This window comes from Eptatretus burgeri, chromosome 2 (genome assembly GCF_056783735.1).
Source record: "Eptatretus burgeri isolate ZD-2024b chromosome 2, Ebu_testis_v1, whole genome shotgun sequence".
Lineage (NCBI taxonomy): Eukaryota > Metazoa > Chordata > Myxini > Myxiniformes > Myxinidae > Eptatretus > Eptatretus burgeri.
The window spans coordinates 100557411-100584579 of record NC_140962.1 but is presented as its reverse complement, the minus strand read 5'-3'; the positions used below and the strand labels follow the sequence as shown (position 1 = coordinate 100584579).

At 42.5% G+C, this 27169-nt stretch overlaps 1 protein-coding gene across 6 annotated transcripts in view; it reads right to left on the bottom strand.

Moving 5' to 3' along the window:
• The window catches only part of KIF21A (kinesin family member 21A), a 249946-nt gene that overhangs the window by 116284 nt on the left and 106493 nt on the right, over window positions 1-27169 (bottom strand). For all 6 annotated transcript variants that reach the window (XM_085870463.1, XM_085870467.1, XM_085870464.1 and 3 more), the window contains 8 exons: window positions 24572-24761; window positions 23918-23981; window positions 22829-23056; window positions 20401-20564; window positions 14329-14517; window positions 14037-14233; window positions 6972-7079; window positions 3996-4064 (listed from right to left, as the gene is read on the bottom strand). In XM_085870463.1, the coding sequence (XP_085726589.1) occupies window positions 3996-4064; window positions 6972-7079; window positions 14037-14233; window positions 14329-14517; window positions 20401-20564; window positions 22829-23056; window positions 23918-23981; window positions 24572-24761 (1209 nt within the window). The remainder of the gene's footprint in view (window positions 1-3995; window positions 4065-6971; window positions 7080-14036; window positions 14234-14328; window positions 14518-20400; window positions 20565-22828; window positions 23057-23917; window positions 23982-24571; window positions 24762-27169) is intronic.

Here is a 27169-nt window from a genome sequence, read left to right as displayed (position 1 = left end):
TAGAAATAAGTTTCGCGTAAAAAAGACATTACCGCGACGTGTTTTGACTTATGAGTAGCTTATAAGTAGCCTTTATGGACGTGTGTAAGCGTCCGCATATCGTGTGTACAACTTATCCCCATCGCATGCGGAACGTGTGTCATAAGCCAAGTACGTCGTAAAATTTTGAACATGTTTAAAATTTCTTGATGTACTCCACTTACTACAATGTATGATAGCGTACTTTAGCGTTCTACTCACGTATATCAAACTTACTCATACCGTATTTGACGTGCCCCAATGTTTTAGACACATTTTTCTTAGGTCGGCATACGCTGGCAAGATCGCCAAGGTGTGACTGCGATGTTGACACTTCCATTTCTACGGCAGTTATGATTCGAATCGTTGTGCATCAGCCTTTTAATAGGCTACGTCACGACATCGTCGGCGATGCGTGCAACGCGCTATGCCTAAGTTAGACTATCGTTGGGCATTGGTTATGTAGGCCGACAACAGGTTCAGCATTCATTGGTATAAGTTATCTATAACACAACGAAACGTTCTGTGTCCGTTACTAATGCGTTATACATAAGACCAAGTCGCTATGAATACGTCCGAATCTTTAAAAAAAAACATCAAAAGTTCAACGTAAGCCAGCGTTTTACATAAATTTTAATACGTTGCCATCGCTGGCTAAAACGTCAAGGTGTGACTGGGCCTTTACATTTTAAACAATAATTCATTTATTTATGAGAAAAATTCCTTCAGAGTGCGAAAACCTTTTTAATTTCCAACATGCACATTTGAATCTTAATTTTTAAAACATAAAGAATCCTCAGAAATGTCTTCACTCTCTCCTCCATTTATTCAAGAAAAAAAATGGAAAACTTTAATTAAAGTCAATCACACCAACATCATCAATAATATAATCTTTTCCTTCTTTTCTTCTTTATCTCAACTTTCCCGTTTATATCTTCTCCCTGAAACTGATGTTAATAGTCTTGACGTATATATTTCTTCTAGACTTGCCAATTCTTTGTTTTCCTCCTCGGTGCATTGAGATCGATTTATTTTCTGAAATACCTTTAATCTTTTTAAAATCTCACTGGTTTCCATATTTTTATATGTATTCATTCTCTCTTTTTGCTCCCTCTCCCTCTCCTCCTCTCTCTTCTCCCTCACCTCCTTCTCTCTCTTCTACCTTGCCTCCTTCTCTCTCTTCTCCCTTGCCTCCTTCTCTCTCTTCTCCTTCTCCTCCTTCTCTCTCTTCTCCTTCTCCTCCTTCTCTCTCTTCTCCTTCTCCTCCTTCGCCTCAGTTTCTTCAACTCCTTCCTCGTCCCTTACTATCGTTGAATCACTTTCACCCGAAGAATATCATACACATATTCATCAGGATTTCTTGTTATTCCTGTAGCCAAAATAATTTTTTTTACAACAGGAAACCAATAAAATGTCTTCTGAATTTTGAAGAGCTTTGCGTTTTCTTAACTTTAAATTTTTTCAATTATTTATCATTTTAATTAAATCCAAAGTTGTTGGTTTATCAACATCAGTATAAAGCCAATCTTTTATTGAAAATACCTCATTCTTATGTTGTTGAACATATTTATTAAAATACCAAATACCCTTTTCTTGAAGGTATGGTTGGACACAGAAATGATAATTTTCTTGAAGCCTTCTTGCTGTCATTTATGTATCAGAAATATATGACAGATTAATATAATGACAGGAAATACCTCCCCATATTCCCATAGTTAAATCATTTTGTATTTCCTTGCTTATTATATATAATCCTGTTCTTTGTGTTTTCATGATATAAACTATGGCAAAACCATTATTGATTTTACCCTTATTAAATTCTTTTATTTGTTGTTTGCTAATCGTGCTTCCACAAAACTCATTCTCGGCACCAAGTGGATAATATTCTTCCTTACGAGACTGATTTAATTGTTCCAGGTCTTCTAGGTTCATTTTAAATGACCAATTATACCCTAAATCATTCATATCATATCCCCATTGTTCTATTCTTATACAAATGCTACGCCCTTCTTTATAAAATATTATTTTAATTGGAACTGTAAATTCTGCATGATCTGGAGATAAAATCAACACTTCTGTATCTTTGGAATACACAGCCATTTTATTTAAGGATATATATTGTGATAAATCATTTAATCTCACAAAGTCATTTGCTAACAAATCGACTTTATTATATATGACTGATTAAGAAAAGTAAACATGTATTTGAATACTACTACCATAAAGTTATTACATGAAAAAATTTCAAGCTTCTGGGATGGGTCAATAAAAATATATGGGGTCTCAAAGTTAGGTCTTCATACAAAACCAATTTTTTTTTCTGGATTTCAACTGATCAGGTCATAAAATTTAATAGAGGTATACTCAGTTTTATGTTTGTTTCTTACAGAGCAGTTATAGAAGAATAATCTCTGAAAATTTCAAGGCTCTAGCATTAATATTTAAAAAGTTGTGGGAGTTTAAAAGTAGCCGTTCATTTTGTGATTCTCGCAACGACCATAAAAATAGGGCCACAACCACATTTTCAACCCTCAATATCTCGGAGTTGACCGCATCTATGGACCTAAAATTTTACACAGCTTCATTTTGATACCTGTGAACTATTTTATGAAAGTTTAAAGTAAATCTGAGGGGGTCAACTGGGAACATTTTCTTAAAATTGGTGATTTCAGATAGAATGACTCACAACTGTTTAACCTTAAAGAAGGAAGAGTTCAGAAAAATGAATACAATAAGAAGTTATAAACATCAATTATATACAGAAGAGATAAATCAGAAAGCATGAGGAGCTTTTGATGATAAAACATATATTTTAGAGAATGGAATCAATGGTCTCCCTTATGGTTATAAGTATAAGTGTTAAGATATTGGGTTGGGGATTTTAACGGGCTACCGCCGTCTTTTTACTGATTTATAAATGATAGCACCAAGCAATAACCAAACCAAAGAGTGGAGATGTAATCAGCCTTGGTATTTAAATGGAAAACATAAAGAATGTGAGAAATATCAAATCAGTCTTATTGAAGAAATAACCGGGGTAAAAGTAGGTAAAACAAATAAGTGGATAGATTTAATTACAAATAAGTTGGAGGATGTAAAGAAAAAAATAAATATCCTTGAATGGACTGAAAACTTTGATGGTTATCAATTGAACAATGGAAAAACAATTTACTGTTATCTCAAAATGATATGTGGCTCAGGAGGTGGTCAAACAAGAGCATCAAGAGAAGTTTATCATTTCATCTCTGCCCAACAAAGACACATAAACCAAGAACCAAGTTCCAAAGTAATCTTTGTGAATATACTCGATGGTGATGAATGTGATAGGAAAATTAAGTTATTCCCCAAAGTATAACATGGACAAATATTCATTGCTTCGCTCTTTGAATGGAATGAAAATATGAAAGGAAAGAAGTGCTATTATCAGTAAGTCTCAATTTTACATTTGCTTGTATGGGAGGGAAGGGGATAGGTGGGGAGAAAATAAGTCTCCTATTTTGGGCTTTTGGGGCTTGAGTCAGTCTCAATTTTACATTTGCTTGTATGGGAGGGGGAGGAAATCAGTCTCCTATTTTGGGCTTTTGGGCCTTGAGTCAGAAAGTTTTTCCCTTTTCCCCCATTCATTTTAATGGCTGCCTCAGAAGCCCCATTTATCCTCTACTGGGAATGTAGACTTTCTCCAGGCACTATATCTCTTATTTCATGTCAATTTCACATAATCCTTTCCAAGATAGGGAAAAGGGGAAAGAATTATGGAAATGAGAAGTGTCCCTTGGGACAAACTGGCATTATCTTGATAATCTTTTTGTTCCCAGCTCTTGGTGATCTTGTGGATGTCACAAAAGGCTAAGCAGCACCATGGATTCGTGGAATGCCGACTAATGCTTAGTAACCCAACTGAAACAATAGAAAACTTAATAAAGCACAACTAAATGTTCCTTGAGCAGGCTCAACAGGAACATCCATTTCATACTTACCTCTTCCGTTTTTCTCTTCAACACCAGCTGTTGTTGTCTCTTCTGTGTCTCCAATGTATGTATTTGGTACTGCATGGGTAGAGTAAAATCACTGTATATTTGCTGAAACACCTGGTTCCTTGAATCAGATGACACATTTATGATTTCAAAAACAAAAACAAAAAAAACAATGAAGGAGTGTTTAAGTTGACAAGTGTTATGCTCCCCCCTCCTTCAATATCTGGTGTATGCTCCCCCTCCATTTCTTCCCATACTTCAAATGGCACCTCAGCAGACTCCGCTTGTGAGAAGGCTGAATGCCTCAATCCTGTGTTTGCTTCCAAATCTTGTGTCCGCACAACCCCTCACTCTCTGTACCCATCCTTCCCCGTTATACCCAAATGTTCCTGGACTGTCTTTTGAACCTGAAAAGGTAAATAAGGTTCTTATAACCTTCAACTCTGACTCCGCTACTGGACCAGAGGGCATCAGCTCACGTGTCTGAAAAACCTGCTCTGGCGCTCTTGCTTTTTTTTCTCTGTCCTTTTCACCCTGCCATTTGTGCTTGGTCATCTTCCATTTGTTTGGAAACCCACCAACATCACTGCACTACATGAAAAAAAACAAGGAACAAAAACGGATCCAACTAAAGATCTATCAGTTTACTTCCAATCATCAGTGAGGTCATGAAATCCATCATCACAGTTGATATGAAATCCTTCCTTTTCTCAACAACCTCATCTCAGATCACCAATTTGGATTCAGATCAGGTCACTTCACCTTGGATGCTGCTTCCAATCACCCAACAATGTGTGGAGGCACTCAATGTCAGACATAAAATCTCTCTGGACATACCTTGTGCTTTTGAGACAGTCTGGCATCCCACCTTGCTCTCCAAACTGTCTGCCTATGGCATCCAAGGCCAACTACACACATGGCTTACTGACTTCCTCTACTCTCATCACCATTGCATGGCACTCAATGGAATCCTTTCATCTCCTCTTATCTCCATGTCAAGGCTGGAATGCCCCAAAGCAATGTTCTTGACCCAGTCTTTTTGGGTGGTCGCTAGACTGCCGTTATTCTCAAGTTTTCCATCTGTCTATGTATGTAATGGACAGCTCTGGAGGCCAGAAGAGTCAACCGATTTTGATGAAACTTGACTGGTAGGTTCATACCAGGATCTCGCTGTATGCTTTTGAGCACCGTTGCTATGTACGCCACCGTTGCCTAGCAACGGGACTTTGGAATTTTTGAAAAATCCTAAAAAATAATAATAATAATCGAAAATCAAAAATCGCCTTCCGCGCTTTTATGCACACTATAATAAACCTCTTTGTCCAAAATTTTCAGCCCGATCCGTCAAAAACTGTATGACTAGTATGCAATTATATAGCGACCACCCATGTCGACTACCGGCTTGTCATTATCTTAATGAATGATCTTTCTGATTCTGGAAAATCCTCTATTTTCTGATGACTCCACCCTCTGCTGTGACATCCCTCATCCTTCATATTGCAGCCATCCTCATCCTTCATACTCTTCCCTCTCGTCAGACCTTAATAAATAAATAAACATCCCTCATCCTTCATATTGCAGCCATCCTCATCCTTCATACTCTTCCCTCTCGTCAGACCTTAATAAATAAATAAAAATCACAAGACGGTCAAACACTTCAAATATGGCTTTAAATCCTGACAAATCTCACACTCACACCATCTCTCTCCAAAGGATCATCTGGCACCCACCCCCATCTAATTTCTGAACAATCCTCTTGAGGAAGTTCAGTAATTCAAACTCCTGGATCTCACTGTCAGCCATGATTTTTCTTGGGGAAACCACATTTCAATGTTGGCCTCCAGAGCCATCTGCCGACTGGGCATCGTACAAAGTCCTTCCCTGGCATACCTGAACTCCTATCCGCTGACAAGGCCTTCATCCGCAGCTTGATAGAGTACTGCGCTCCCCTCTGGGCTGACTCCCTTGCCTCACATCTTGCTCAGTGGAAACCAAGGCCTTCAAAAGATCATTGGAATCTCCCACGCTGAAGTTGAGTCGAAGGGTGTATCACTTCATCATCACAGACAGGTCAGTGGTCTCTTTGTCTTCTACTGCCTCCTTTATGGTGCTTCCCCCTATGCTCTTTCCGAGCTTTGTCCCTCTCAGGTTTCTGCAGGGCTCACACAGTCCACCATCAACTCCGTTCTGGTGAAACGACCTAAATCTATGATCACTGCTCACTTCCACTCATTTGTTCCTCTTTTGTCCTACCTGTGGAATCAACTTCCAGATCCTCATCAATCGCATTCTTCCCGAGAGGTCTTCAACACAGCTGTTCACCACCATCTCAGATCGTCCCCAATCTGAAACCATGATCTTTTATACCCTTGTTTACCCCACTCTAATCTGTCATTCTTCCAAATGTTCCAGTTTTTCCTCCTTGGAGTTTCCTTCTATTTCCATTTTATCCACCCCATGCATGCGTGTTTTACGTCCTGATTTTGTCTGTTACGTCCTGATCCGTTCACTGCACTAGCTCCTCCACGGGCCTCGACGATGTATACAAAAAGGTCACTTAACAAAACAAAAAGGTATGCATACACGATCTATACTGTACATCATTATTTTGTCATTATTGCAAATGATGATCTCAAGCTGATCCGAGAGCATGCAGAAATATCACATGTAGGACAAAGAAATGAGAAATCATCAAAGGATTAAAAAAAAAAAAAAAAACTTACAATGACATCTATACACAATGGACAAATCTGTATGTGGTATTTGCAGCTGGGATCCCAGCATTGTGTGCTATGTTTCATGGGAATTTCAAACACACCAAGCCAAAAAGTTTTCACTAAACATGCTAGTTTCCTGATACCATGCTATTCTTCGATGCTAGTTTATTGATACCATCCTCCCTGACACCTTTAACCGAGCCCACCAAGTGATGCTGCCACATACAACCAAATAAGCACTCTGCATCCTGCCAAACAATACCTCTTGTTTGCGCTGTTCCTTCTTCAGCTGTGCGATCTCCCGATTCCTCCGAGCTTCTGCCATCCGACTCTTCTCCTGTTCCTCATGCATCTGCCTCATTAGTCGTACCTGTAGAACAGAAACAGGATTCAAGTCCTCATCATCACACATTATTGCTGCCACATGTAAACACTTCACCAAGTGATGCACATCAGAGAGTGGATATGCAGAGCATTAACAGGGATGGAAGAAAACTGGATATGGAGGTGCACTGGCATTTTGAATCCCTGGAGGGAAGAGTGGGATTGCACCATCTCAGGAAGGTGATTCCACAGGTGAGGGAAAAGAGGAACAAAAGTTTAGAAGTGAGCAATAAGTCCAAATATTGGGAGGATAACAAGACAAAGGTTATTTGAAGAAGGCATACATCATGGAAAGGTGAGAAGCAGAGGGCTGAAATAACAAAGAGCAAGACAAATTGAGGCCGTACAATAAGAGATTGTGTCATAATTAAGGCTATTCTTATTTCCAATTAGTTAGATGCAGACCTGAGAGAGTTGCTAGTTCAGTAAGAAAGAGGTTGCACCTGCTCCGTCATAACAAGGATTTCCTGGTACCTTACTTTCTTGAGGAGGACACTAAAGTTTCCACTTGATGGCTGGACAGGCCTGACATTTGACAAAGGATTTTCCATGTGTCGAACGAGAAGAAACGAGCCCACGGGAGATAAGAGTGGAAGGACAAAATTAATGAAGAGATGGGACAAACAATAGAGACAAAGGAGAAGGTAAAGGAAGTTGAAGAGGAACTTGTAGAATGTGCTGAAACGATGTGTACAGATTGCGATAGCACATTGCAGGTACAGATGGAGAGGATACAAGTCCTCAAAGGTGACCAAGATGAGGTGAGTCCAGCAAAGGTGAAGCTGTGTGAGCCTGAGCCCAGAGAACCCAGGGTTTCTTGTGCTGTGTGTACCGAGCGTGAGTGTAACGGAGTGTGTGAAGGGAGCGTGCAGCACGGAATGCATGAGTGAGTGAGATGATATGGAACATGCACTGACACAGAAAGGGGAAGGCATTAGTTGGACTGACGGGAGAAGTGAGCCTCCCGAGTGGGGAAAATTTTAAATTCAAACAGCATATTCTGGTGCCACGAGTATTGGATTAAGAAGATTAAAATTGGAAGCAATGCCAGTCAAAAGGGGGTCAGCGTGCAAAGCACCACGTGTCACAGTGTGTGAACGGCATGTGCGCGGATGATTGATAAATTTTAAATTGGAAGAATTTGGCTTTTAAAATTTTCCCTTGGTAACTGGTGTCTAAAGCATGGAACGCTGCATGCCGTGTGCGGTGTATGCGGTGCAGCTGCGGTCTGGATTGATGGAGCAGCTGCAGGACCTTTGCGGGATAGCCTGAGAGTGAGCGTGTGAAAGTCTCATGGTGTGAGAGAGGGAGTGGGAAAGGCTGTGAGGAAGCTCGTGTGCGAGTTTGGTTTGTGAAAGATTGTGGGACGTCTGATGTGCGGAAATGGTGTGCGAGGTGCCACGAGGTAGTTCATGAGCACGTGTTAAGTGAGGAAGACCCAAGGTGTGAGCGTGGACATGAAAAAGGTTTCAACAGCCCGAATGTACGTGATGGCTATGGATGTTAAGTAGCACGAGCGGTGCAACATGGCAAAAATCCCCGGAGGATTTGCCATGGGGAAATCCCCGGAGCACCAAAGAAATTTAAAATAAATTAGCAGGTGGTGAACGCGCTGCCGAGCTCCTCTGCAGAGGAGGGCTCACGAGATGGATAGAAATAGAGGACACAAAATTTTGAAACCGATGTGGGAGCGTGGGTGAGCAACCGCCCCACCTGGGGGCACAAGAGCACTAGTCGTCGGGGGAAACACCAGTTGGAAGGGAGAAAATAACCTAATATGGGAGTGTTAGGCCTAAGTCACATTTGCCACGGCGGCCGTGGGGTCTCCAAAATCTACGGCCACTCGCAATTATACGGCGGCCACAGTATTTCCACGGTCACACAATGTAGCAGTCACATATGTTTTTATTTTTCGGGGAGCCGCACGGCGTATTTAGAAATTGTGGAGACCGAAAACGTGGGGGTGCCGTATGGTCTTTGATTTGATGTCGCACGGTGACCTTAGGGCGTCCCTGCGGCGGCCATAGAATTTTCAAGGCAGACGCAAGGTAGCCTCAAGGTGCCCGCAAGGCGACCACAGGGGGGTCCTAAGGCGAACGTACGGCCAGACGGACAGTAACGAGTGGGTATATATACCAGTTCTTTTTTTACTGAAATAAAAATATAACAGTTCGGAATATACCAGTACGTGGTGCCCCCAGAATCCAAATTGAATTCGTTCCAGGAGGCTGTTCGGATTACAAAAAGTTCGATTCCCAAACTATTTTCCAATAAGAAATAATGGAGTGAATTAATCTGTTCCTGGACCCCAAGAAAACGCACTTTCAAGACACTTTCAACTGAAATTCCCGATGTTTAAGGTAAAATAAGATGAGTAAATGACCTTCGGTGGCAGTGTATTGTATGTAAACTGGTACAATCACCACATCCAAAGGTCCACAGAGGATCGTGCTCCGGCCTGGGTTCCGATCGCTCGCGCACTCTGCGAGCGCTGCCCCCAGGGCAGCTCATCAAACATGATGCCCCCGGAACCACAATCACTTTCATCAAAAGCATCGGGCTGAGGTAATCATGGATACTCCAAATTACAACCGGTTTTTCTGTGAAATTAAATCCTTGCCTGACAGTCCGTCACACCACGTGATCAGATTGCTTTTTTGTTATTAATTAAAACACAAGATGAGTAAAAAAAAAACAAAAAAAAAACAGCACAAATCAAGGTGAAAACACAAGGTAAAGTAGCGATCGACACATGAGAGATGCTTTCACGAGGACTTCCACCGACGAACTGAATGAACAAAGCGCGAAGATGCGGGTCGAGCAGGCGGGGGAGACACGTGAACAAACATGAACGCTTTGTTGTGTTTGGTTTTTAAAAAAATGTATTTGGTTTTTAGGGCAAAATTCATTTTTCATTGATAAGAGACTACAGCAGCCGCACGAATAAAGCAAGCCCACCGTACGCCCTACGTACGGTCGACGTGGAACAGAACTACGGCATGTCGAATTGCTACGGCCAACGTAGAAATGAAAAAAGTTATAACTCCGTGTAATAATTCCATGGCGACCCCTACGGCCTGTAAAAGATAGCCAAACGGCATAGGGCCACCCTGAGGCCACCGCAGAAACTCTGCGGCCGCCGCACGTTTCTGTCAATTCAGAGGGCGTACGGCCACCGTATCCTCACCGTAGAGCAAATGTGACTTAGGCCTTAGGGACATCGTGGGCTAGAGACGATTGACACATAGTGGGGATGTAGTTAGTTTTGCTACATAGTGTGAAAAGGGAGCATGCATCGCATAAGAGATGATGGGGTGAGCATGAGCTAATAAGAGGGAAAATAGTCAGATAGATGGTGCCAAGATGAGTGAAAATGTGAGTGAATATCAAAAGAAGTGAATGCTGGACAGCGGCTCAGGAGTGAATGTGTATATGGAGTAAATGGAGGGAAGGAGTGATTGGGGAGAGCGAGTCCCACCCAAGGAAACCCGGGGCGAGTTTAAAAGTTAGCTCGTGGGATCTAGTTAAATTTACATTGGATGTCGTTTTGCCATTGTTGCTGTGTGTGGAACAGTTTAATTTTACAGGGTGCAATAGTTTTTTTGACTAGCTGGGAGCATAGCTCATGTGAGGTAAGAATTGTTGTGGACAGCACCCCGAGAGATTGGAGCCTGTGGGCCAGGGTAGACAGCGAGCCCAGAGGGGGGCAATAAATATTTGATGGGCCCGGGTATCCATTGAAGAGACCCGAAGTGCCAAGTGCTAGTGAGGCCATCGGGGATGAAGTTGGAGAAAGCTCCCTCCAGAATTAGGATCAGAGAGCAAGTAAGCTCACAGGGCCTAGTGGCCTGGGGGTGCTATAGATTTGTGCATACAGGTAGGTATACCTGCCAGTGGAGCCACACTGCCCAGCCACCAAATTGTGCAAGGACACAAGAGAAAATTTGAGGGCCAGGTCCAAACTTGTATGAGCACCAACGCATGGGACAGGTAATTTGGGTTGTTGGAATCAAATCATTTAATGAGACATTGGTTAGCCTTGGAGGAGTTGAATTGTTGATAATAGAGAGGATCGTTACAAATATTATGTTTTTCTCTTTGTACCACATCCCACTCGGATAATCACTGGCCGCTGGGCTTGCCTGCTTGTAATTCTGGGGGATCTGCAGAAGTACCTCGAACTTGCGCTGAGGTTCCCACAGATCTACCTTTTCCTCCTGAGGGATCCGAAGGTAGTTAGAGGGATTTGATGTAGGAACTGGCTTGATGCAATGGAATTCAACAGATGACTCGTTAGAAGCTCCAGAATGTGGACAACAGCGATGCCTGCTGGTTTGCAGGGCTGTTGCCTTTGTCATGCCTTACCTTGCCATGCCTTTACCTGATGCCATGCCCATTGCCTGCCACCCTTGCTGTGCCTGCATTCCGCTTGCCATCATTTGGCCAAGGACCACTTGCATTGTGGCCATGCTGACCTGCTGTCAGTCATCGACAGGACTGTTGTTGTGCCAAGGATCACTTGTATTGTTTTTTTTTAATAACCCACCCCCTCCCCCAAAAAAGTCTTAAACAGTGAGAGGACAATCTTGATGGCCACCTGCTGCCTGGAGAGACCCAAAGAGCATTCCACATTTTCATTTTTTGCAAATTTCAGACCACAGTACAGTGTAAATAGTGTGGTGTTTCAGCCCACCTGGATATGTGTTTAGATATAGTGACTGAATTTTGAAAGATGTAAAGTAAGTTGACCACATCGTATGAATGAGTAGACCCAATGGAACCGTGGAGGATGGTTGGAGCAACTGGATCGAGCAAGGTCCTCGTGCCCAGCGTCACATTACCTTACCTGTTGACTGAGTTATCTCACCTGGGGAACCATGCTCTCAATGCCACACCTCGTCCACTTATTATGTACGGCGACGCAAAACGGTAGAAGAGGCATTGGCTATTCTAGCAAAGCGAATTCATGTGGCACAACCCTCCATCTATTTATTACGTATGCTATGTCAAACCAATGGAGGAAAAAGACAATCGAGCGGGTTTGAAACAGTTTACCAAAAGGATAAAAACACATATTTACCATCACAATAACTTATAAGTACAAACAGGATTCAGAGACACAACAACAGAACTTAACAATCTAAGCACATAAAGATCCTCTTAAACACTTAAATACTTTTCTCAAACAGGACAGACGTGCTTCACTCACACCGTGAAAAGTAGAGAGAAAGAGTAAGGGAAAGAAAGACGTTTGAGGCTTGGGTGCGGCCTCTCGCTCACCCTACACAGGCAGGCGGGCTTGCATTGGTCTGAAGGTGGAGGGAAGGGAAGAGAAGTGGAGGAAGGGAATGCAAGTGGTGTGTGGGTGCGGTGTCGGGAGGGATGCATGTGTGTGTGCTTGGAGCCGCTGTGCCCAAGGATAGTGTCGTGCCGTTTACCCTCGGAACCCTTTGGTTAGCCTTGGTTAGCGGAACTCGTCCAGGAATTAACTCGTCAAGGTAATAAGGCATCACTGGAAAGGCAACTTCGGGAAGGCAGCAGGAAGGCAGTTTCAGGTTCCATTCTTATTCTCAGCATGTCAGACAGCTTTCTGATCTTCGGTGTGCTCCACATTATATTGGTGCTGCGCAGGGTGGAGTTGAGGGGGGCAAAGGATGGTAATTTCACTCCCTCATCCACTTGTCGTTCTCCCATTGGTCCTCATTTGCCGCAGAGGGATCTCGTGTTCCTTGCTTGCCATTGGAATCACAGCGCCGTGGAATTCGCCACTGGAATCACAGCGCAGTGGAACTTGCCAATGGAATCGCAGCACCAATGTTGGCCTTGATTAATGGTGTCAGTGTGATTTATTGTGTGTATTGTTTGCAGGGGTGGTGCGGGGGTGGGGGGGGGGAGGATGAGACAAAAGGGTTGGATGGATAGATGGATTGGGGGAGGATGGATGGATGGATAGGGGGAAATACAGAAGGAGATAGAACCTGCGAAACACACACAACTCATTTTCCTCGTCCTTATGATTGGGAGATGGAGAGAGGTGGGTGGGTGGTAACCTGACTAAACACACTAATTAATGAAATATCTAACTCGGGAATCCTTTATGTGACATGTCGAGGTGCTTTTTCCATCACCGCAACAATGTCTTCGATAATTTTCACAGCAGCAACTGGAAGTGCGCTCAGTAGAGCACAGACCTCGACCAGGCTAATTAGTTTACGTTTTATATCCCACTAACAGGCCGTATCTGGATTCGGACCTTTACCAAAATGAAAATGACTTGTTGTCACCAAACCAACTCGTCCACCAAGTTCATCTGAATCCGTCCACAAATTTTTGAGATATAGTGCTATATATTGTTTTATCCCGATCACTCAATGGTGAAGAATCACTTAAAAAATTATCGGAACCAGATCTGGATCTTCACCAAAATCTAATCATTTCATGAGTGTCAAATACCCAAGCTCTCCACCAAATTTTGTCCGAATCTGTCTGCAATGTTTTGAGATATTTTGTTCACAAACAGTCAATCAAACAAACAGACAGACAGACAGACAGGGGTGAAAACATAACCTCCATCCACCTTTGGTGGCAGAGGTAATTATGGTTTTGTCAGATTGAACAAAGTGGGTGAACAAATGTAATTGTGTCACATGACTCATCATTAGTTGATGGACGATAAAGATCCCATGGTGTCCTTCGCAAAGAGTGGGAGAGCTATCGCTGGAATCCTAAACAAATTCCAAATTCCTGTTCTAACCTGCAGGGTGCATCAGAGTTCCCAGGATTGATGCAAATTAGCAGCCATGAAATGATGATGGTGTGACTTATGTAGTAGCAATAGATTTAGATTCATAAATGTGATAAGAATGTAAAGTCATGTTGGAAAGGACCATGTTAATGCACCAAATTAAACATTAAAACTCTTCATACAAATCATGAGTTTCACCTTGACATTTTTCATTTCACGGATTTCTTGCTGCAGTTTTTTGAGCTGCTGAACATTCTGCGATTGGTTGGACAGGAGACGAGCATGCTGCTTTTGAGCAAGCTGGAGCTTCTGGACTTCCCGTTGCATGGCCTGGAGCCGCCGTTCGTATTCGCGTACACGGTTATCTCGCTCTTTGCTATGGAACTCTTCAGAGCCTAGAACAGCAAAATGCAGTGAGGATTGACACCGATATCCAAATTGAAGAGTGAAAATCTACCTATGCATGGATTCCCTTCAACGTGAAACATACCCAGGTTTTGTAGCACGCGATCACGTTCCAGCTGTGTAACTTGGATTTTATTCTGCAGCAGGAGCACCTTTTCCTCGTATTGCCGCTTAAGGTTGTGCAGACTACGCTGGCTGTTCTCCAGCTCATCAATGAGCTTCTGCTTGATGGCAATTTCACACGTGAGATTTGCCAAGTCAACCTGGTAGTTTTCTGTAAGATTGAGGAACCAGAACATAACACATTGAGTGAACTTCTTAAAAGCAGCAAATAGTAAAATGTATATAATTTAGCAGATAAGAAACTGAAAGGCAAGGTAAACAAATAAAACTGGAAGGGCACTCTTCAACATCGCGACGTCACCAGATATGCCTCTGCTCACATAAAAATATGGCTGCCGAACAACGTGACTGATGATGTCATCAATTTTTTCCCCCATACAATTTAGCCCGAGATGACCCGAATTTTTTTCATAATTATTGGATAAAGTGTTCGACGTATGGAATTATGACGTCATAATGAAGCCACCTATGACGTCAAAAAGAAAATCACACTATTTCCCATGGGGAGTACTTCACATGTGGCAAGTTTCAATTTTTTCCATGGAGCAGTTTCAGAGATCCAGAGGTCCAACGTTTTTCCTCTTTTCAACATGGCTGCTACACCCATGACCTATGATGTCATAATTATCATTAAAACATTCTGCATGTGTAGTTGCACCTGTGGTGAAAATTTCGTGTCAATCGGATAAGCGGTTGCAGAGAAAACTTAAGGAAAATTAGCACGGACGTATGTGCAGACGTACAGACGGACGGAAAACACAAAATCATAATTCCTCCGGCGACTTCAACAGCGGAGGAGGAACACAAAAAAAAGAGGAACACAATGCAGAAAAGTTTGTATGCTTTTCGGGAATGGTATCTTGCAGATGGAATATAATGTAGAGATACACCATGTTTTGTTAATTGTAAAGAATAACTGCAGTAGGAATAATTTTCTGAATAGGGAGAGTTCGGAGTAAATTCCAGGAAAAGGGACTTAACCTTCGATCAACCTTGGAGACGAACAGCATTGATGTTTAAACCTAATTTAGGGTATACCTGTACACCATTGGTCACTTGAAGGTTGAAGGGCATGTAGCATGTATGAAAAGGAAAATTCTCTCTAGAAATTGATGAGTATATGTATTAGTCATATACCAGCACAAGTAATGAAATTATACCCAGCATTATTCTAATGACGCCACATTGCTTCCAGCGCAAATATCACTCGTCAGTCTGCTAGTGACGTGGATCTCGTATGATCGCTTCATCATTTTAAGTAGCTTCATATGAGTAAGTGTGTTATTGATACTAGGATATCCCAATAATAAATTTGCAATGCTTAAATATGCATGTGTGTGTAGAGTGATTAAATCATCAGCCTGTGATGTTGTCATTTTTGGTACTCTCTGGCTTTAGTCCGAGATCATGTTGATGGACAAGTATCTTTCCTGAGCTCAAAGCTGTCATCAGTATGGCTGAGTGTGAGCAAAGTGATCCAACGGACAAATGCTGTTTTCTTATCATGTCTGATTTCCTCTGGGCAGTTCATATTTACCAAATGTTGATAATTCACCCTCACCTTTAAATAATTGCATAATCAAATGATACCAGCATTCAGTATATTGTCACAAAACTTAGGAAAACCCATCGCCGTGTTGGATTTCTGCCAATTTTTATGAAAGTGAAATGTGATGCTTTTGAACATTATTCTAAAAGAGAAAAAAAAAAATAAAGGAATCGAGGGTATTTTTTGGTTCATGATATATCGTCAAAAATGCAGGAATTAATTTGAGCCCAAAAAGAGACTGCAACGTTTAACTCATTAAAGTCAAAAATCATTTTTCCCTTCGACTGGGTAAGCCAAAGGTTATGGTTTTTCTTGTAAAAAAAAGTGTCTTGGCGAGCCAAATGGGTCACCCATTCGATCACCCCGAAACTCTATCCCTTCCTTGCTTGGGCAAGACTGCAGCTGAACGAAAGAGCCCAGCTGAGAGGAAAACAGTGGGGGGTGGGACAGGTGGGACTTTATGGTCGTTAATGCAACAGGGAAGTGGGCAGGATGCTCTTTACAAACAAGGAGATTTTTATGTCTTCTAGACATGCAGCTGTGCAAGAAAATAGTGTTTGGGCCACAGGGCAACATTGATGAGTGTGGTGTTGCTTGAGTGAATCAACATTACTTCCAACTGTGGTCCCACGAAAGAGTTATGCCCACTTACATAATGCCAAAACTATCGCTCAAGTTGATCGCAGGGTTAACTGCGTTGAACTTCCTTTTAAGACGTTACACTAAAACGATTCTGCAGACTGGATTTTCCTGTTTCAGGGTGGACGTTAAGCTGGGGACCCATCTGCTACCATAGATAGCCTGGGTTTCCGTCTGCAAGAATTAGCTGGTGGATGTTAAAGTTCTTTTTATGAAGAGTTGGCAATTATTTCTGGCACCCTGAACAAATTCCAAATTCCTTCCCGAATGTGAAAGGGTACTGCAAGGGCAGCTCAGTGATGTCCTTCAGAAATGTTGCAACCATCACCTAGGTGCTTCATTTATTTGGAATGGAAGCCCCTCTGGTTGGTTGTACTTTGTGGAGCTCAGAACCTCACTGTTCAATTCAAGGATGCTGTTGTTATTATATCATACGTAAACCTACAGATTCGTTTCAGATTGTAAAAAATGGGCGGAGGAAGATTTTGGGTGAGCATTATGGGAGCTTGTGTGCAACGTGGTGAGTTGAAGTTGTGATGCTGGTCATGTCGGGTGATCTACGAAACGATAGCAGTTTTTCATTCTTTGTGAGTTGGTGGCCAGTGATAGTAAGTATTGTTACAGCTGTGGAAATTCGCAATACACCATAAAGCATCCTCAGGTGAGATATATCGGTAAGTCCATGTGTAGTTAGCCCAAACCCATTGTATAGAGGGAATATATGTGATCCATTCAGGCTGCGATTCTTCAGTTAGCCGTTTTTCTTTTGTTGTCGTTATTTTGGTGCAAGAACAACAACGAGCATCGCCACAACCAACATCTCAACGATTACGATATTCACTACACGACGCCAACAATCACGCCATTCACACCACGACGCCACCTTCCACAACTACGCTACCACCATCTTCGCCACTCGCCATTCAACGACCACCGTGCTGTCACGATCTCTGCGGGACGGATGAAAGGAGCAGAGTGGCAGCAGCAACAAGGGTGCGAATGGGCACCTCCCGCCCAAAATGCCCGCCCGAATCTTCCTTCCCTCGTCGTACAGGAGAAGAAAACCAACAACGCCTGTGGGGTTTTCCCGCCATTTTTCCCCGTGCTTGGTGAGAAAGGGGGAGGGGGTGGCGCGTCCTCTCCCGATTGGCGGATGTGCGGTGTGACGCGGCCGGGGGAGAGGAACGCCCCTTTCGAGGCATTTTCTGGAAGCGTCTCGAAGGAAGGAGGAGCCAAGAACGGGGCGGGGCGTGGGGCGGAGCGAAGGGCAGAGCCCCACCCTACAAAAGGCGTGGGCAAAGAGAGTCCCTCGTCGGTGTTCGGTGTTCCCTTTTCCCTGAATGAGAATTGTCGAGAGTCGCTGGTGCCTTGTCCCTGAATGAGAATTGTCGAGAGTCGCTGGTGCCTTGTCCCTGAATGAGAATTGTCGAGAGTTTTTGGAGAGTCCCTGCTTATGGTTCGTTCGTTCGTTCGGAAGAGGTTGAGGTTCTGTTCGTTCGTTCGGGTCTGGTCGTGGTCGGGTGAAGGTCGTCGAATTGGCGCAGGTCGGCGAATTGCCACGGGTCGTCGAACCTGGTCCCTGGTGATTGTTCCTGGTCGGAGGGTCGATCGGAGCCGGCGCAGTCCCGAGACCCCGCTAGTGGGACGGAGCGCCTGCCATCCCCCCCCCCCCCCGTCCGCACCGAGATAGCGGCGAAAACCCGGCCCGTTCCCCCAAAACCACGTCCGAGCTGTCGGGCGGATGACATATGCAGGCGCAAGGCACGAGCCCAGTGGACCACGCCGGAGGGACTCGGAGGTGCGGTCGCCAAGGGCTGGACGACGCGCTCAGGGAAGTCGCGACTTCCTTTTCTTTTGGGGTTTTGTGTAAATGTCTGTGGGTGGCGCCAGTCTTGAGAGTAGAACTGTTTTAAGTGTTGCCGTGTGAATTGCCTTATTCGGTTGTAGATCTGCGTTGGTTCTTTGCTTGTGTTTTTCTTTGCATAAACGTATACGTGTATTGTTTTTGTTCCTTTGTTTTACTGTAATATACGTGCCTTCCATGAATAAATGTGCTTATCCGATTGTTCCCCGTTTTGCTTCGTCTTTTTCTTTTATTGAATCTCCATCTTGCATCACGTAAGGGATTGGTAGTGGGTTTAAAACGCCCGGTAAATAATCTGAACCGTCAAGGTCGACGATAACTCCGCTCGGTTATCCCTGTAGCACGGTAAGCGGTTCGTGTCTGGAGTCGACCTGCGGCGTGGTACAACTCCTCGGTACGCTATCCGCACGGGTACTTAGGTAAATCGACCATTAGGCGATCGGATCCTATTTCGCGCGGGTAGAATGCGGACTGAGTTGTGGTGAGGTTAAACCCCCACCCGTGACAAGCTCCCGGCGTCGTTCCGAGAGGGTCACGACTGAATTGCACGTTCGGTGGGCGAAGCGGCCGCTATTGGTTTAAAGCGGTTGTTCGCACGCCGGCGGGGCGTGAATTCGTAACAGTATCATATATCACATCACATATCAAGAGAATGTTGATAAAATTGTTTAGTACATTTTGCACATGATAATGGAAGTGTCACTTTGCCAAGCCGATAGCATATTGGTTCAATATTATCTGAATGTGCAGTCACGATCAGCCGGTATCTTGCCATGCTTTCAAACTGCTTTTTACCACATTTATGGAAGACGGGCCTACACATAATCTCATAATCATTTGTGAAGAATAGTTAACCTTTGCATACTGCGAGAGCTGTCCTTGATATTTAAAAAACAATAAATAATTTGTATGTATGTGGAGTCGGAAATCAGTATCAACTCAGCCTGCAGGTTGCATAATCTAGAGGAGACATGACCAATCCACTGATGCAGTGCCCCCTAGATCTCTGGGCAGGAATTTGGAATTTAGCACGGGTGCCGGCGAAAACTCATCCGGACACCGTGGGATCTTTAATGTCCAATGCTAGCAGACGACTCCCCCAGCCTCTGAGAGATGGCGCACTTTGTATTGCTGCATCCTACCAACTGTAGCATTACAAGGTGTGCCATTCAACGATTTATAGTCAGGCCAATAATCAAACCCAGAATAGACTGCTCAAACCTATCAGGACTACTTTCATTATGAAACTTTGGAAGATGGTGCAATGTGTCAGCAGTTTCCAGAGAAGCACCAAAATGGAATTTTCTATTGGGAGAAGACACAAGTTCTAATGGAATTGAGGACAAAAGTTGTGTTCTTGAACAACTCGATCGACTAGGATACGTGTCAAATACTGAATAGTTTTTATACGTTGTTTGAGGAAGTGCATCAGCAAAATATCGGTCATTATGAATATGCTCTTCACAACAAATAACCCGAAACATTGTTCATATTTGGTCAATACCTTGTTGCTTTATGCAAACTAAAACTTCAGTCTGATTTGTAAATTTGTCACCGTTGTGTGGACTACTCATAATATTTGTTAAAATGACCATTACGATGACTCGACATATATTTTACCGGTATGTGGCTTCCGATATACTATACTAATCATGAGTAGGCATGCGAGTATCATGGTGAAGTATTTTCCACAATGATTGGTGGTAAATGAGTTATCACTGCAGGTTTAAAATAGTTTAAAGTGGCAGTTGAGAGAATTTAAATAATTAAATAAATAAACTCCATGAGCATCTGGATGCCTGTTGCTCACCCATACTCAAACCATATCCCTCTTCTTCCCTCTCTCAAGCACTTTGGACATTTCCTCTGTCATTTGTTTTCATCTGGGCCCTGTGATACCTGATTCAAGCTTATGAATTGTAAGAAGAAGAAAAAAAAAAACATCAAAGGAAACAGCATTGCACAAAACACCTGATACATACCTTTCTCGTCAAGGTCAGAGTCAGAATCATCTGAACTTTCACTGATGTCGCTCTCCTCATCCTCCTCATCTTCTTCTTCATCCTCCACCTTGCCCCTTTCGCCATTCTCCCGCACTTCCATACCGTCTTCTTTCTCTCCTTCTGCTTCCTCTCTCCTCTCCATGCTGAGGTGACACAAATGAAACGGCTCACCAAGAAAGACAAACACAAATATATCAATATCCAAGTTATATAACTCACACGAAGAGATGAGAACAACATCATGGCAGATTTTAAACAAAAAAGCCCAGGAATGTCTCTCAACCACAATGGCAGGTGTCGTGAATAAATCTCATTTATTTACTGCAGCTGCTTTGCAACTGGAGTCAGTGCACACCTTTAACCCTGTGAAGCTGTCAGGTTTGGCCTGTTTCTGATGATATGCTGCTAAAACGTAGCAAATCTGCAATGGACCAGTTGATCATTAGCCCGAGTGGAGCCATCACATTGTGCTCTTATTCACTGATTTTTTTTTGACTCAATCATTTCGGTGGGTTAAACCATCTCCTTGAAACGATCTCTCGTTTTTCAAGCTGGGTTTTCACAGTGCAAAATACGTCTTTTTCGGGGAAAAAAACTGACACATTTTCAATGGTATATTTGAGTAAAACAAAAAGAAGAATTTCAGATGTGCTGATGCTTAGCTCGCGAGGCCTTTCATGAAAACACAACAATATTTTAAAAGCGAAAGCAGTTGCTCAAAACAGAAGGAACTTTAATTGCATGGAAAAAAACAAAGAAAGCTTTTTTTTTACTATACAGTATTAAAAAAAACTAGGGCAATACCCCGGGTGCTCACCTGGTACCTGGTAGCAGCTGGATAAGATAACCAGGGAATCACTGGTAGGCATGGATGACCCACAAAATATGTAACGGAGAAGAAAGTAAATACCTATGGATTTTTTTTAACAGCGTGAACAAACTTTAGTACATCACAGGTGATGAAGGTTGTGGTCAAGTTTCATCGAAATTGTGTGTGTGGTTTCTCAGAAAGAAAATGCATATTTTGGGGGGCAACACCCCACAGTACAACCACTTAGACCCCACTTTCTCCAATGCCATTAACAAACTTTGGTACATGGTTATGGTCAAGTTTCATCGACATCATGTGTGACGTTTCTGAGAAGAAAGCAAATACCTATTTTGAAGGGCAACCCCCACGTAGACCTCCTAAGAGCTCAATATTTTTCATGGTGTGAACAAATGTTGGTACATCACAGGTGATGGAGGTTGTGGTCAAGTTTCATTGGAATTGTGTGTGTAGTTTCTGAGAAGAAAGCAAATACATATTTTGGGGGGGGCAACCCCCCAATAGACCGCTTCGACCCTGATTTTATGAACGTCGTGAACAAACTTTAGTACATCAGGAGTGATGAAGGTTGTGATGAAGGTTGTCGTCAAGCTTCATCAAAATTGTATGTATAGTTTCAAAGAAAGCAAATACTTAATTTGGGGGGTAACCCCCCCTCCCATAGACCAACCTTACACTCCGATTTTATTAATGTCATGAATAAACTTTAGTACATCACGGTTGATGACGTTTGTGGTCAAGTTTCACCAGAATTGTGTATGTAGTTTCTGAAACGAAAGCAAATACCTATTTTTGGGGGGGGGGCAACTCCCCCCCCCATAGACACCCTTAGACCCCAATTTGTTTAATGGTGTGAACAAAGGTTGGTACATCACAGGTGATGGAAGTGGTGGTCAAGTTTCATTGGAAATTGTGTGTGTGGTTTCTGAGAAGAAAGAAAATACATATTTTGGGGGGCAACCCCCCCATAGACCCCTTCGACCCTGATTTTTTTTTAATGTCATGAACAAACTTTAGTACATCATAGGTGATGAAGGTTGTAGTCAAGTTTCATCGCAATTGTGTGTGTAGTTTTTGTGATTAAAGGAAATACCTCTTTGGGGGGGGGGGCAACCCACCCGTATTCTCCCTCCGTCGGCCCCCCTCAAACGCCAATTTTTCTTTTTAATGCCGTGAACAAGCTTTGGTACATCACAGATGATAAGAAGGTTGTGGTCAAGTTTCATTGAAATTGTATCTGTAGTTTCAGAGAAGAAGTTGCAAGTGTTTGTGGACGGATGCACGGACGGACGACGTGCCATTGCATAAGCTCCCCAGAACTACGTTCCAGGTGAGCGAAAAAGCAACCTGTCCTTCAAGATAAGACATCTCACATCAAATTATATTCAAATTATTTAAACGAATGAGAAAAAAAAACAAAACAAAATGTAAGCAAAATGGAATTTAGTTTTTCGTAATGGGGAAAGCATGCACACACAGCTGTCAAAAACAATATGCTTGTGCTACTCCATTTACTCTCCATATTAGCACAGTAAGACGAACAAAGATCACAACATAAATGGAGATAAATCACCGAACCTCATTTTCCTTTTGCTTTTTTTCAACCTCTTTAGCTTGTCCAAGTCTTGATGTGCAAGGGTAAGCAGTTCCTGCATTTCACGATTCGGTGCGGAGGTGGCACCCCCATCCACCAGCGTAAGGGGGGAACCTGGTGGGACGCCTCCAGGGAAGGGTGCGTGTGTCACGGCACGCGAGAGACTGCGTCTCAGAGTTTCATTCATAGCTTCGCTTTCAAAAAGTTTCGCCCTGCGTGAGGTGGTGGATGAAATTGTGGAGACATGTCAGCAACTGGAGTATGGTCTCATTTTCATAACTCACTTCCATTAGATCAACCTTGCAGGGTGTTTCATGCCATTTGTTTGTTTTTTTATGTATTCCTAAAGGCCTTTAATTACTGCCATCATTTCAAGGTTGAAATCACATTCTGGACATGATGAGACCGAGTCCAAAATACCTAACGCTGGGCTTACAATAATGAGTTCACTTTCAATGAAATGTCAACACAGAAGGAAGCCATTCGGCCCATCAAAGCCTGAACTATGGTTCTCAATATATGGTTGTTTGTCCATGCTCTATCTTTATCAAATGTAGAGCACCAAGTCTTCGGTAAGACTTTCCTTTGGTAAGTTCCAACCAGACTCAGAGCAGACACTCTAACCATGAAGCTACTAGGTCTGGTCTTATTGTTTTCCACCCAAATTATTTTTGAAGGTGTACCTTTATCTGTCTACCTTGGCCTTGTTTGATGCATTTGTGGCAATCCTTTTCGTTAGTTCTGATAGTATTCTACAAAACTCCAGCATCCCTGGTTTGAAGGTGTGCAAGTGATGCCACTTCAGAACGACATCAAACTGCCTATCAGAATAACACTTCACAGCGAATGAGAGTTACAGAGTAAATCCATTGTAGCTCACCTGTGAGATAATATCATTTTAAAATAAATGAGGTACATGAATTAGTATAACTGGTGGTTTCAATGCTTCATGTAAATTATGTTATATTTACATACAGCTTTGTAAAGACAAAGAAGTGTTTAGATGTAGCAGCAGTAATGTGTGATGGTGAGGCCTTGGAGCCTTGCACAAAATGAACTGTATCGCAACCGACCTTTGGTCCTCTATTTCCTTGATGTAGTTTCCAATCATAGTGCTGATTTCTTCATTCCCGTCACCTTAAAATGGAAAAGATTTGCCATCAAAGTGATTCAAATTGTGAGCAAAACTTGCCATGAAACCACCAAAATTGCACCATCAAATTGGTTGGTTAATGATACACACCCAGCCTCTTGTTTCCGAACACATCTCAATGGACATAAAATGCATAAATATTTGACATAACTCTTCGCTAAAAAAAACCTCTCAATGTCTCCTTTTCAAATGCAATTTTTCATGGGATTAATAGACTTATCATCTTCACAAATCAAAATCTGCGACATTAACATTTCTTCCTTAATTCCAACTAGTCCTGAAAAGCTACATCTCATAAATAGACCGATAATTATAAAATTATACTTTAAAACAATGACCTGTAAGAAGACCGATGCACCAACATACCGGAATTTTAATCATTGACAAAATAATTTGGACATGTATCAAAGAAATCCAAACCCTCATAAAAAAAAAACGTACGCACTTTATGTGTGATTACAAGAGATTGTCACATTATCAGGAAACCTCATCTGATCTTACGAGAAATGCTGAAGATATTTTTGTATGGGTAGCATTGATGAAACTAATAGTGGGCATTTGTGGTGAAGCATGCCTTGTTTGGCCAAAGTCTCCTCTGCCTGCTTCCACATAATTTGAGTACTTCTGGCATTCAGCAAGTCAATGGTCTCTTGCATTGCCTTAATACGAAGGCGCAGGTTGTTGTTTTCCGTTTGGAGCAAGGTGTTCTCTTGTGCCATGTCATTGACGCTCTCAAGTCCATCCTCTCCAATTACACGTTTACCCTGGAAATGCAATGACCACATATGAGCCATAGTGACTCCATCAGCACATCAATAATGAGGTTGGCTGCTCATATATGCATGCAAAAAGCTTAAGTATCATCTACTTATTGATGCGTACAGGTTGGAGGATAGTGAGGATGGGGAGGGAGGCGAGGGATGAGATGGAGTGAGATGGAGTGAGATGGAGTGAGATGGAGTGAGAGAGATAGAGATGGAGTGAGAGAGATAGAGATGGAGTGAGAGAGATAGAGATGGAGTGAGAGAGATAGAGATGGAGTGAGAGAGATAGAGATGGAGTGAGAGAGATAGAGATGGAGTGAGAGAGATAGAGATAGAGATGGAGTGAGAGAGATAGAGATAGAGATGGAGTGAGAGAGATAGAGATAGAGATGGAGTGAGAGAGATAGAGATAGAGATGGAGTGAGAGAGATAGAGATAGAGATGGAGTGAGAGAGATAGAGATAGAGATGGAGTGAGAGAGATAGAGATAGAGATGGAGTGAGAGAGATAGAGATAGAGATGGAGTGAGAGAGATAGAGATAGAGATAGAGATAGAGATAGAGATAGAGATAGAGATAGAGATAGAGATAGAGATAGAGATAGAGATAGAGATAGAGATAGAGATAGAGATAGAGATAGAGATAGAGATAGAGATAGAGATAGAGATAGAGATAGAGATAGAGATAGAGATAGAGATAGAGATAGAGATAGAGATAGAGATAGAGATAGAGATAGAGATAGAGATAGAGATAGAGATAGAGATAGAGATAGAGATAGAGATAGAGATAGAGATAGAGATAGAGATAGAGATAGAGATAGAGATAGAGATAGAGATAGAGATAGAGATAGAGATAGAGATAGAGATAGAGAATTTATGTTTCTTAAAAAAAATTGTGTTGTGAAGTTAAACAACAAAAATATAATGTTGATTCAACATAATTTTTCCTCCTGTGTTGGGTTAAAAGAATAGGTGCGTGTCCAAACTTATTGAACTCTAAAACTGTTCCCATATTTCAAGGTGCCAGGATACAAATTTCTCACATCACACCACGTGACGCAGTACATTGACCACACCGATAAACAATATTGTGTGTGGTGGCTCTTCCTTGGCTCAAAAATCGTTACCTGGCATCCCAATGCTTCCACAAACGATTTTGTCATATCATGGAGGTTTGATGCCAGTAAAGCATCAAACATATTCTATCTGCTGGTCCTACATTTTCACCACGTGATTATGTTCCTCACCGCTAAGATAGGGATGGTGAGAATGGTCACCATAGTCCTGATGTAAGTGTGCACTCTTGAAATGCAATTACCATTCTTCATTGGAATTTTGTAACTTCCACTCTGTCCTTCGCGAAGAGTAAGTGAGCTATCGCCAGCATCCTGGCCAAATTCAAATTTCCTGCCATAACCTATAGGGGGGCATTGCATCAGCGGCACAGCTGCGCCCACAGCCAGCCAAGAAAAGACTTGGCGATCGCCTTCCTGAACACTTCTCGATGTATGAGACAACAGCATAAACCACCTCTCCAAGCCGGGTTGCTCGACACTTCAACCTTCCTGGACATTCGTTCAGTCACATGGCAATCTCTGGTATTTCTCTCCATTTCAGCACCACGGACAGTTGTAAACACAAAGAGCAAAGCCTTATCTACATGATCGACCCAATGGTTTCCTCTGGGATCAACAAACACTTTTCATTCATCAAGACATCCCGTCTTTTGCAACTTTTCACTCGGTTCCTTCTCTATTTTTCACCTTTTCTTTCACTTCATGTCGTTTTAATTACAGGGGATACAACATACGAGTCCATCAGCAAATTTATTAAATTAACCAACTAAATCGTTATAATATGAAACCAAATGCACTCGCTCGAGATTTATATGCACTCTTAAGGATATTAGTACTACTGGACATATTATAATCGTAAAAAATCAAATCTGTCTTTACATAAAATCAATAATATAATCAGTGTGACCCCCTTTTGCCTTGAGAACGAGTCATCTCCATTTCGGATCGATTCAAGGTGTTTGTGGATTACGTTTGAAGTGATGTTTTGCACTCCAGAGCATAATCAGACTGCTCACATAAATATTGTGACGTCCACGGGACTTGAACAGTCCCGCCAACATAGAATGAGCCGAAACGATGGAGGCGGTTTATTTGTTTATAACCCAAACATGGCGGTTCTAATCGCTCTACCGCAAACGGGACGAGGAAGGTGGCACGAGTCGCTTTTCACTGAGTTGATGATGTTTATTTGTTTTTATTATTGACCAGAAATAACAAGACTCGGCAAGAAAAGGGACCCGGGGAGATTCGACGGGATGGTATGGGATCGGGCGTGGGGAAAAACACAGACAATTCCAATGAATATACAGATCTCAATCCCTCTAAGGTGCCAA